Source organism: Anser anser (assembly GCF_964211835.1).
Source record: "Anser anser genome assembly, chromosome: 19".
Lineage (NCBI taxonomy): Eukaryota > Metazoa > Chordata > Aves > Anseriformes > Anatidae > Anser > Anser anser.
This window is the reverse complement of record NC_139740.1, coordinates 6,986,494-6,999,749: the sequence shown is the minus strand read 5'-3', so window position 1 is coordinate 6,999,749 and position 13,256 is coordinate 6,986,494. Positions and strand designations below refer to the sequence as shown.

General features: G+C 41.0%; 1 protein-coding gene across 18 annotated transcripts in view; it reads right to left on the bottom strand.

The window, feature by feature from the left end:
* TNRC6C (trinucleotide repeat containing adaptor 6C) overlaps positions 1-13,256 on the bottom strand; it is a 298,323-nt gene that overhangs the window by 79,943 nt on the left and 205,124 nt on the right. For 12 of the 18 annotated variants that reach the window (XM_083804806.1, XM_083804794.1, XM_083804795.1 and 9 more), the window contains 3 exons: positions 3,970-4,069; positions 3,025-3,046; positions 2,392-2,502 (listed from right to left, as the gene is read on the bottom strand). In XM_083804806.1, coding sequence (XP_083660932.1) covers positions 2,392-2,502; positions 3,025-3,046; positions 3,970-4,069 — 233 coding nt within the window. The remainder of the gene's footprint in view (positions 1-2,391; positions 2,503-3,024; positions 3,047-3,969; positions 4,070-13,256) is intronic. The other 6 variants (XM_083804812.1, XM_083804796.1, XM_083804802.1 and 3 more) reach the window with 1 other exon arrangement.

The window sequence follows — 13,256 nt, the reverse complement described above, 5'->3', positions numbered from 1 at the left end:
TAATTGAGAAACATCTCAGCTCCTTATCAGTTCTTCTAATCTTTTTTCCTTTCACACATTGCCTACAATTGTTGCCAACAGTATATCCATAAAAGATTCAGCCTAGAAAAAAAATACTCCAGCAAACAAAGCTGCAGAAAAAAAAAATGGAAACTTAAGAAGCTGTTATGTGGAGAAGACTTAAAGAGACGGTTCTTTGTTTAAACAGAAAAAATAATTTAAGTTGTTTAAATAGACACGAGAGCAATGTAAGGGAGCGCTTCCTATCCCTGCACCTTCAGAAGCAGCCACATACCTTCCCTCTGTTGGTGGAAACCTGTGTTTATTTTGGAAGGCTTTTGTGCTCCGCATCACAAATGAAAACATTCTGCTGGGTTTGAGGCCTCGGAGCAATAGTTAACTGACAACACACCATGTACACACACCCACAGGAAACCTCCTTCCTCCTCACCAGTTTCTCTTTCCTGAGGCCTCACCAGAGACTGAACATGCAACAGCTAGCATCAGTTTACAGCAAAACGTAACTACGCACACGAAGCACACGAGATGGGACAGTAACTTTATATTTTCTGTTGTACAAGGAAAAAAAAAGGAAAATGTAATACTAATACAAGATTTTAAAAGCACCTCGATCACACCACAGCTTTCTAGTACACAGTAAGCCAACCAAAAAGGCTAATAACCTTTTCTCCTTCTTGCCAAGTCCTGCAGCTTCCCTCATTCTAGTTACCTCAAAAAAGTGCCTTCTTCAAAAAGGCAGCTGAGAGCAAGTAAGAAACAGCGTAAGCACGTTGTCCTAATCAGCTGAAAAACAGAAACTGAAAAATTGTTCCATATCTCACCTCTGGTTGTACAATTTTCTTAATTCTTCTCCAACAGACCCAAATGGTGTGAGTACCTCTCATTGCCACAACTACTCAGTTGCAGAACTGAATGATACAATGAAACTTGCCTTTTTTTTTTTTTTTTAACCCTAAGTTACTACATTTTGAGGCAGGATACAGCTTCCCCTGCACATCCAGGCTGGTCTCAGTTATTGGAAAGGTCAGAGTAAAAAAGTCACATCCATACTGTAAGCAACTACATGAAGTTACATCTTACCTACCAAAACCTGAATATGGTAATCTTTTGCAAAAGGCTCAGTCCCAGCTCGGTTTTAATCCTTGGTTTCAAACACCATGTATATGCAATAGCTGCTGCAGTCACTTCACCCAGTTTTGTAGTGTCATCTCATCTTTACAATGCATTTAATTGCTTTGTCCCTCATATAATAAATTAACTAAATTCAGTGACAATCCCTGTGTTGCCTTTAGTTCTAGTAGCATTTGTCATTCAGCCTTGAACATAAAACAAAATACTAAGTGCAGTACTGCACTTATAGCAGTAGCATAGGACACTTAAAGACAACGGACAAAAATCTCACAGAGAAATGCAGTCCCTCAATTTAAAACAAATGAACTCACAACTACACCTGAAAAAAAATGAATTCCTATCATGTTACTTTTAAAAACTTACATTAAACTTTATATTTTCAAACAATTAAAACCAAAGCTATCACAACAAAGACAGAAATAGTATCTCACCCAGGAAAGGAGATGGCACTGTGTTTCAATATAACAGAAATCAAGACCCATTATATTATCATGTGAAAATGAGCTTAATTAGTTACTTTGACAACAAAAACATCTGCCATAGAATTATGATATCAAAAGTCATTACAATACATTATAAAACTGAAACCTCTTTGCACAGAAATGAGTTGATTCATAGAACAAAGTATGTATTACTTGGAAACAGAAATACTCCATTTAGATAGAAACCCATCATGTATCTGAATTTCAAATTTTTCACGTGCTTAAGATTTCAAGAGGCTTAACTACTTCTGCCATCTTCTCTACTGAAAGCAAAATCCACTGTTACAAACTACAAAACATCTTACAAGGCAGATGCAACAGAATTCAGATTCAAATTTTCTGATTTCACATTTTCTTCATGAGAAAAAGTTTGAAAAGAAAAAGATGGAGTTTCAGTAAATTGCTTCTCAGTTTCTTCATCGGGTAGTTCAAAGACTATTTTTCTGAATTCAATATCACTGGAGTGAGAATTAATCTCTGCTATATAAATACATAAAAAGCTTTTGAAACATAAGTTGTTTTGCCAATCCCATATGTTAGGCTTGGCTCTTCTCTAATTCCCAGTCTCGGGAATCTGGGAAGCTGTACTTGCCTGTCTGTCACCTAATTATGCAGCAATAAATAAGAGTGTATATTAACGAGTCCGGAACTGTTCTACAGCCCCGAGTTCTGTGTGGTGGCAAAGGACAGGCTAGGAGGAAAAAAAAAGAAGCCAACAGCTGCAGAAGAGAGGCATTACCTTGGCTCTCTTCCTCACCTTTTTTTAAGGCTGTAGCTTCACCAACATTTCTCCTGGGGCACAGATCTAGTGGCTCACTGCCCCAAAGTGGAGAGTGTTTTGCTTCTTTCTGCTGCTTCCTGGACCATTCTGCAAACCAATTCAATTCACTTATCAGAAGAAAACCCACAGAGAAAGAAAAAAAAAAGGTGGTGATGGTGGCCATGGGGTAATAGCTTTCTCATGAGTTCAATCTATTGAATTTACTCACTGAATTGAGTTGAATCGTGCATAGAGGACGGAGAGGTTTACCCCTGGTGGCAATTAGCTGTCTTTGAAATATCTAAATGACTACTAGCAACTAAATGGAAAACTACATCTGTCCTGAGCATTAGAGGAAAAGTATAACATACATTGTGCTAAGTTGCAGAGATATTTAATCCATATATTCCTGTCAAAAAGTATGTTATCCAGCAAGATCAGCAAAGTAAAAGCTTACGCTGAGAATCCCAACATGAAAAGTTGGCTCCTCCAACCACGCTTTAGGAATAGAACTATCCTAATAAGATATTCTCTCCTCGTTAAAGGAGAACATAATTAAAAGTACAAGCACATTTTTAAGCATGCCTTAAGAATATCGGATGGTTCACAGAAGAACAAACATGAATTTACCTTTGGTTTTTTGTTCAGCAGCCTGAAAGAAGAAAAGAAAAAAAAAATCAACTGCTTGTCAATATTCAAAGGGATATCTAGTAAATGTATGGCTGTAGTCCTGACTTTTTTGCAGAAAATGCTTATATAAATCAGGCATTAGTTCTAATTAATGATCAGAGAATGTTGATTTAATTCTGTAAACCAGGAAGGTAAGAATGGCTATCGCTGTCTGACAAGAGCCAAAAGCACATGCCTACAAGACAGTAAAAATCATGGCAAGCAGTATGACAGGACCCCCCACATACCCACCCAGCCTTCCATCACTTGAGGTTCTGAGTTGTTCTGAAGTAAACAGGATGTCTGTGACCCTTTTAAAACTCAAGAGAATTCAATTCCATGAATTTGTCCAGTATCCCTTTGAATCCATATATATTACTAGCTTAGAAAGAATAACCACACGTTTTGTGAATCTTTTAAAATCTGTTTCAAATCTACCTGCTTTTCTTTTTACTCAATGTGGTATTTTTATACTGAACAAGAGAGAGCAATTTCCATCCACATCCTAAAGGCCACGTAGGATTAAAACTAACTTCATATACATGAAAAAAAGAAGGCAAGAGAATGCAAACCACAGAAAATGTGCAATGGCCTTGGAATCCCCAGCCACTTCAGTATCAGTTTAGCCTAATCCAGTTAACTTTGCACTGAGGTTGCCAAGGAGCACTCACATGACACAGCTGTGGAAGCAGTAATCTACCATCAGTGGATGGTAAGCAGCTTGGGGCTTGCTAATGAACCGTCACAACTACTTCTGCTGAGATCTTTTGACCACAACCTCACTCAAACTCCATGGGACTGCTGAATTGTGTCAGAATTATTCACAGAAATAAAGATTGCAAAGTCAGTATCTGTAAGTTACAAGCAAGTGTGAATATATAATTAAAAACAGTAATATAAGCAAACCTTTTTCTGAGCACCTTCCTTCTTTTTCTTTTCTTCCTGCTTTTTCTTTTTCTTTTCTTCCATCAAATGTTCCTCTTCTTGTGTTTCTTGTTCTTTCTCCCTGATGGAATAAAGGTTGGGAAGAGCTTTTCAGTACGATCAAGTTTATCTACGAAGCTAAATAACCCATACTAATGTTGCTAGTTTGCTAACTCTCATGTCTAAAATGGGCTGCTTTTAATGCTGTAATAGAACCATTATGAAAAAGCTGTTCCAAAACTGAAACAAGTAACGAACAAAACAGTAGGGAATGCAAATTCAAAAATAATAGGTTTTATTTGAAACTCCTTTCCTCAATCACTCAAAACTACTACTTAATATTAGTATGTTCTATGGAAAGAAAACTTGAAAAAAAGGAACAAAAATAGCTAATGCTGGCTTTCTTTAGCTATGATTCACAACGTACCTTAAAGATTATGCATGAGTACATTATTTTTGAATTATTTTTCTTTTTTCATTAAATACTTCATTTCTCATATACATCAATTTTGTTCTCAAGGGAAAAAACAACTGTAAAACGAGGCCCAGATGAATTCAAATTACTGTATTTTGTTTATTTTCTGTTATAAACTCTAGCTGAAGAATTTGCATGACTATAAAAAGACTGTTCCAGTGTCATCACGGTTAAAACTTATAACTAGTAAGTCGTCCCAGACCAAGATGAAACTGTATTTGAAACCTCCCCACTTGTGTTTTCTTTGTCCCTCACTGTACTAAGCAGTTATAACACTGAACCTCCCCCAGCATCTTTCCAAGCAAATACCAATGCAAATAATTCATTTACTTTTCAATAACTATTTTATCTTCCTTGACAGCTCTTTAGGGCCCGATCATTTATCAGCCTTACAGATCTTCTGAGAATACTCTGTTTCTGAGGGGCTGAAACCATTACTATTATTATTGGATTAGATGCCTTCAAATTATTCATCAAGATTACTCTTAGCCTAACTTATTATTGCTTTGCATTGAACTTGCCAAACCTTACGTCCTTTGTTGTTGTTTAGATTGGATTTCTTTTTTTTTTTTTTTTTTTTTGGAAAAAAGGTCTTTTTACTTATCATACTTTGCTCACTTGCTTTTGCACTTTAGGTACAAAAGCAGATACTCTGCAGATCCTGCACGTGGTGTTTTCAAGCAGTGCCCATTTCACCTTTTAGCTGTTTCTTTTATTTTCCTTTTGCTCATTTCGAGTTTGTACATTCTTACATAGCTTCCCCTTTTTAAACAAGGAATATTGTGCGGTTTAGGGCTTCAGCTGTTGAAGGGTGATTTGTTTTTTGGCTTTTTCAGTTGCCTGCAAATACAGATTTTGGCCACTGTAGACACTTTAATGCTTACAGAGATCCTGCACAGTGCTCCAGACTAAACCAAAGCAGCTTCCCTTTCCTTGTGTTTCCCAAACAGTAAACATTACAGTAAGCAATTCAGAGGTCTAAAGATGGGTGTTGATGCCCTTTTTAGACACATTAGGGTATCCAAAGTATTTATAGAAATGACAGGTACGGCAAGACCTCCAGGAGACCCAGTCTGGAAGAGCAGCTGGAGGCCAGGCACATCTGGGGTGCCTGCTGCACCGCTGCAGGTCAGGACACCTGAGGTGGCATCAGGCAGCTATACTTTAAATACCTCCATCCATTCCCGTCACGACCCAAAATTCATCACCTGCACAACTGCCCAAACTCACGCCAGTTTCCAAGGGCCACGTTGCAGACATGGCGCTGTAAATCAGTGCTTGAGGAGCACGTGCTCTGAAGAGTTGCAGATAGGTACCGGCATCGCACAAACACTGAATTTGAAACGGGTTTAAAACTGCAGCTTTAAATGGACTGTTCTAGGGCTTTGCAAAAAGCAATGACTTACTCTGCCAAAAGGAACCGAGTTGAAACCGTAATAATTTGACTTTTTTCCTGTTAGCTCAGTAGAACAGAAGTCCCCTGGATTTCAGTAACTACAAAGAACAACATCCACTCCCTACGTTTTCAGTGCCCCCTGCCTAAGTCCTACCAGACTCTACAAAGCCCGTGTCTTCAAGCGATCTGTCCCAAGCTGCCAGACTACTACCAAGGGAAGTTCTAGCCTTTTTTTGTTTTATTAAAACAGCAGGTGACTGAAGCAAGTCAGTGCAAAGTAGGAAACTTTTTGGTTTCCTCTTTGTACGACTTAAGTAAACCGATGATGTTATAGCAACTCCAGAACACCACAATTACATACAGATCCCTTTTAATAATCAGTGGGGTATTAAAAAAAAAAAAAAAAAACACAAAAAACATAGAAACAAAATACCTAGAAACCACAGCTGCTTAATTTGCAGTTTTCTTTAAACTATGAAAGTACATACTTTCCAACTTTCTTGTTAGGCCTTTTTTTTTAAAAAAAAATACCAAGTTCCTTTAATCGCTGCCAAAGTCTCGTTACTTAAATCGGACTCCAGTGCACACATCTCTATTTGTCCTGTCTGTCAAAATCTGCCTTTCTGTCCTCTAAAGCTGGTTCTGTTTTGTCATTTCCCAAGCACTGCTAGGTGTCATTCCCTCCCAACTGCAGGTAATACACCGTATCAGAGGATTTTCTAAATCAAAGAACAGCAAACATTTTGCTCCATTAAAAATACAATGTATTTTATTACTGTATTATCATATCAATTACAACATAAGAGGTAGAAGTGCCACTCCTAGTGGAAACCTGTTTTTTTATTTCATTTCTGAGTTTAAAATAGCCTCAAATTAACTCAGAAAATGATACTATAATTTTTAATGGAGTTCAATTTTCAAAACTGATTTACATAATGACACTTCTGAATACATATGCTTTAAATATGCTTAAAATAGAAATAAAGCTCCAAGTGGCCTCTCAGATGGCAACTCTTGCTGTCACTTCTAGGCAGAAATTAGTCATCTAAGAGCAAAACAAAAGGAAAACAATAAAAACATTGCTATATAAAGTTTGATTACATTGTCAAAGGCATGTGTTGTAGTTTTACTTCCTGAGTGACAATTTAATCTTTATTACAGGAAACATGCTAAAAAAATGAATACAAAGCTCGTGATTTAAACCAGAAGGGTCTTATAACGTATTTGTATGAGTTTGCCTTTTTCATATATATAGATCTGAAGTATCAAAATCATGGGGGATTTTTATAAGCACAAATCAGCTTTACTTTAACATCAGGTGTTGGTTTAAAAATTGAAATTAGCTTACTAAATCTGAGCCTAAAACCAAGGCTATCTTTAAAGTACTCAAGCTTAGGGAACTCACTCAGAATAGTAAAGCGAGATGAGAGGTCACAGTACAACTCAAGAGAACTACGGTTACTTTCTGTCAGTGTCTATTACACAAGGGCTTATTTTTTCCTCTAAAATAAGTAACAAATCTAGGTTGGTTTTATTTTTTAACCTAAATGAAAACTTGAGTTTTCTACTTGCATCAGATATGGGATCGCTTTCACATCTGCAAGTGCAGCTGGCATTTTGTACCAGCACCAAAGTGACATTCTAACAGGATTTTGCAACAAGCCTTTTGGGAATATCATATTCTTTCACAAACTTAAAGCAGAGTCTATCCACATTATTACAGACAAGGTTATTGCCCATCCAGCGCCTCAGTTCAGAAGTTTGGCAACAGCCAAGGACCAGGCAGAGGCAAGGCCCTCGCCTGCCCCTCCGCGCCCCACGGCTCCAAACCCAGCGGCCCGATGGGTTTTGTTTGCATGTGTTTAAGCTGCTGAGGGTTTATTTACACATGAAAACTGGCTGGAATACTGCTTCAGCACAGCATCCGTGATCATGGCACCTTTGCCTGGTTCAGCCCAATGAGCTCTAGTACCTGAAATTCCAGCACAGCTCTTCTGCTTCCCTTGTCAGCAGCAAAAGCTGCTGTTACTGACAGAAATCCTACACATTAAACACACTTCCGAAGTATTACTCTGGTTTTGACTTCCCCCACCTTACAACAGGGCACCATGTGCTTCTGAACACGAGCATTTGTCCTCACAGTGATGGGGGGGGGTTCTTAAGCTAAACTTACACGGATCTGAGAGGCAATCGCGGCCCAAAGGCCTTCCGGAAGCCACTACAGGAGCACGTGCTGGTACCAGTGGTAACGGGGGTCTGCACAGCATACACATGAAAGACTAAATAGCCACCTAGCATGGTACAGGTTCAATTGAAAACAAAGAAAATTACTATTTAAAAGGTTCTTTAAGATCTGACTCCAAAAGGTCAGAAAGCAGTGGCTGAGATCATGAAGGTAGAATGCGGCTTAAAAGGCGGCAACGGAAAAGGGAAGAAATACACAAAATAAAGAGCAGTGAATACTGGAAAAGCAGGCTTCGATTACTTCAGAACAACTGAAGAGCACTGTCACACAGGAAAAGAGTTGATACGTCTTGGAAATCACATGAATCCAAAGGCAAACGTGGACACCCTAATCTGGAGGAGGGGCAGGGGATCACCGCACCACCAGGGCTACCAGAAGGCTAAAGCAAGACTCCATGTCCGCCTGCTGCTAGCTGGGTTTCCTCTGGCACCCTAATTCCGCCCAGCCCTCCATGACCCTTCTAGAGCAAACACCAGGGCAAGGCAAAGAGCTGGCATGGCTCCAAAAAGCGCCAGGTTTTCCCCCTTGGAGTCTGGGCTGCCGTTAATCAAGAAGAGTCAAACTGGTCCCTCATTATGAGCTTTCCAATCACCTCAAAACCAGAAAACGACATGCAAGACTAGGTCAAATAAATAAGAATGAATATAAAAAAACTGTACAAACACGGGTACAAAAATGAGGAAGGTCAACAATCAACTGGTGCTGCGCATATAAAAAGTAATAGTAAAGCAATCTCTAAGTGCTTCTGGAATAAGCAGGGGAACAATTTGTGTTACTTTGTGGAAAAAGGGGCCTCTAGAGACAGATGACCATCGAAGGCTGAAGTGATGGCATTGCTCTTCCTGCCTCAGTCTTCACTGAAGGCTGCCACCCGCCCGAACCGGTGCTGTGCCTGCAAGAGGTGACAGCTCCACGTGGGGACTGGCAGAAGAAGAATAAACAAAACAGAAAATGGAACTAAATACTTTATTACCACTCCAAATAGGAGATCAGGCCAGCAAAAGTAAGAACAGCTTTAAAAGTCCTCAGAGAAATTGGATGTTTTTCCGCTGGCTGGGCCTGATGCAATTTACTGTCAGAACAACTGTGTCTAAGTCCTCGCCGATTACCTTAAAGAATCTGCAGAAGATGGATGGCACCCTACAAGACTAGAAAATGGCAAAGATTGTGCCTATAACTTTAAAAGGGAAGGCGTAAAAACATCAGTACCAGCTAACAAGGATTTGTGAAGAAAAGCTACATCAAATCAGCCTGATTTCTTCCCCCCCCCCCCCCCCTTCCCCCCGGCCCATGGCATAGCTACAGACATTTTTAACAAGGAAGAAAGGGGATGCAATACAAGTAATTTATTGACCGTTTAAGCAAAATTTAAAGCTTTGTTAATAAAAACACGGATGCTTTATTCATTTTCAAAGAACAAGGTAGGGAACGTAAGCTAAAGGAAAATACAGTAAGATGCCTGCAAAGCAAGCAGACTCAGCACTTCCCTCTCCAACAAGGCAGAGTGCCGCTGGGTTTTGTTGCAATACGCGCGTGTCCAGCAGCTTTCAGTAGTTTTATTAATCACTTTGCTGCTGGAAAAACGTGTGTGTTAAGTTTACAGAAGATGTTAAGGCATGGGGCTGCAAAACATTTAAGGGCAGAATCCAGAACTGGATAAACTTGAGATGTGGTGTGAAAAAAGCAGAGTGCAATGCAGTAGGAGATGCAGGGCACTGCATGCAGCAGGAATAATCATGTGCCTCAATACAGCAGGGGGAACAACGGCCTGAACACCAGCTTTGGGGAGAGAAAAAAAAGGTTTTTACACCAGATCTTAAACCAAAGGCAAGGCAACAATGTCACAAACAGTCAGAAAGTCATTACTGGTGTAATAAGTCCAGTTTTGAACTATGTGCTTCAACACATACACATACCAACATATGGTTGGTCTATTCTCCCACGTGCCTAGTGACAGGACGAGGGGGAATGGGCTAAAGTTGCGACAGGGGAGTTTTAGGTTGGATGTTAGGAAGTACTTCTTTACCGAAAGGGTTATTAAGCATTGGAACGGGCTGCCCAGGGAGGTGGTGGAGTCACCATCCCTGGAGGTCTTTAAAAGACGTTTAGATGTAGAGCTTAGGGATATGGTTTAGTGGAGTACTTAGTGTTAGGTCGGAGGTTGAACTCGATGATCTTGAGGTCTCTTCCAACCTAGAGAAATCTGTGAATCTGTGAACAGTTTAAACTGCAACAAAGGAGATGTGCAACTTTCCACATTGTAGCATTATATAAAAACAAACGTTAGGAGACATACCAAATGTTTATAAACACATCTGGGGGGAGAAAACAGAGTATCTGAAGAAAGGAATACATTTTTATTTAAAAAAAAAAAAATTAACACCAATATAAGGCCAAAAGGACACAAAGACGATTAGACTGGAAATAAGAGGCCTCTACCCATTTGTGAAGTAAAATCCTACAATAGCCTTTCACACAAAGTAATAGGGGAAAAGCCCTCAGCGACGCCACTGTGGATGTGTTATATGTGTAGGTGTGATCATGCAGCTTGAAACTAAGCCCTCTAACTTGAAAGTCTGGGTGGAAAAAACTTGTCCCTATGAGGAGTCATAAGTGAAGCTTGAGGAGCATTTCTGTTTGACCTCAATTTATGATTTATTAATCCCAGGCTCTGGGGTTTCCAACTGCCAAATTACATTCCTGTCCTGCACTTGTCACTCCTTAATACATAATTTGACTTGATGGGATTTCTCCCTTCATCTGAAACATCAAATTATCATCCACGGCTAACTGTGGGTCTGGTACCTTAATCTTCCCAGTATCTGGTCAACTTCTCTCAAAGCGTGGAAGACAAAGCTGCTCACCTAGCAGGAACAGTTGATTGTCTGACTTCTGAAGTCACCCAGAAATTCCACCAAAATTCCTGCACAGAAGCTGACCTCCCTAAGACTGTCCTTGATCTTTCCTTTTACTCTACAATGCCGTTTTGGCTCCAAGTCTTCTTTGTGTGCATTTTTGTTTTCATTTGATTTGTTTACAGATTACCGTAGGTATCTTTAGACCTATGACACCCTCTGGACCCTTGCCCACAGCCACCTGTAATTGCAAGGGACCAGACTTGATCCCCACAAACTCCCTTCCAGGCTCTTTTGAAATCTCAGCCCCTTTTACTACGGTGCAAGACATGCACAGACAACTTAGCTCACTGCTGAAATCCGCGCAGGGGCATAACGAAGCTGCCATTTAGAGACACACCAGAAACACTACAGCTTTAGCTGAGAACAGGATGTGAAAAGCGCCATATTCAATTAAAATATCATACTGAAACTATGGGGAGATTATAGGCTGCCCAAGAGACTGAGTTAATAATCTTGCTCTTACAACCTGTAAAATAGAAATTCCACGATCAGGAGAGAAAAAGAGCGCTTGCCTTACACACCTCGACCAAAGGCTGCATCTCCAGCAGCAGCAGTGTCCTAAGCTGGGCCATTTTGGATTACTGGTTGAAGAGCAATTACGGCCTGACAGCACGGCAAGAAGAGCACCGCCTGCTGTTCCCTGCAGGACCAAGGCTCTCGCTGGAGGTTTCCAGTTCACCCAGCGTTAACTTGTGACCCTACTCCATATACACATAAGATAAGCAACCACTGAAGCAAATTAGATTAGAATAAAAATAAAGCAGGCTCAATAGCAACTATCATTCAATTAAAGATTAAAAACAAAACAACCAAAGAAACCCACGCAGCTGCCTGGCCTTGTTCTAGCCTCTGCTAGCTGCCTACCAGTCACCAGAAGCAGAGAGGAAAATCTCAGAGAAGAAAAATCCTTTACAAACAGAGAACACAGGTTAACTATAACCGGTAGGTCAGACGTACGAGGCTTGACGAGAGCCCGTTTGAGCACTGCCCCAGTCCCAGTGCATGTCTGTGGGGTTTGGGGGTTTTGTTTTTCGGTTATAGACTTCCTTTTGTTCACTCTCCTGGATTCTTACCAGACAGAGTACTAATGAGAGTACTAATGAGAATGCTTCAACAGCCGAGTTACGCCTTCATTATGAAGCAGGGAGTGCAGACTGATACCGAGTGGATTTGTACACCAAAACTGGGTGCAGAGGCCTTGACAGCCACTGTCCCCCACCCCAGGTGAGTTTATCGCTTGAGACTACAGCTAGTCTGCTCCCAGGTACCGACAGCTCACTTGTGGCAGGAAAGCATTAAATGCACGCTTGGAGCACGTCACCCAGTTCAGTTTCATTTAAAGGAATCCGCTCTTATTTAAGAGCGATTGTCATGCTCAGAAATCCTCTGTAACGTGAATTGAAGCACAGTATAACTGAGGATAATCACGTTTGCTTAAACATAACACTGATCCAAATTAACACTCCAGCACAGATGATCCTATAGGGCCCAACGCTGCTGTCACACAGGCACGCTGCCCCTTCTGTGGAGGCATTGCTCTCCACAGGGCATCCATCCCACTGATGCACCTACAAAGCTCCACTCCGGGGCAACCAAGTCCTTGGCAGGGAAACCCAGGTGCAGGCTGGAGCACGGCACGCCAAGCCTCTCTCTTACGCACATTTCAGGCACGAGCCACACCAGAACTTGCTCCCCCAGCCTGCTGAGAACACCCCAGCAGACCAGACCTCAAGCACCCCACCCTGTGCACTGCTCAGCCTATGCAAGGATCGAGCAAAGAAATTAAAAAAAAAAAAAAAAGAAAAAACCACCCAACCAACCAAAAACCAGAAAGGTTTCCATTACATTCACCACCCATCGCAGGCTACGAACAGCTAGAAACATGCTACGAACAACGTTCCCCTCCCCCAGCAAACAGAACCAACTCCTCTCTTGGAAAGTTAAGCTCCAGACTACGAACAGTGCGCACAACGAGATTTAGTTTCAGTGCTGCCTCCCTCCCAGGCCAGACAGTATTTACCAGCAGCTGATGGAGCATGTGGTCCGGAGCTCTTCCCCAGTCTTCCTGGGACATAAACACAAAGGGAAGCAGCTTTGCAATCCAGCAGCTCAGCAAGAGCGCAGCCTATTTGTCTTTTCCAAACGCTACCTTTGCTATTTTGGCTTCTGCAACTACACGAGGAGATGAGAGCTCTGTGCCAAGCGAGGCAAAGCCCCCACGCCGGCCAACTGCTC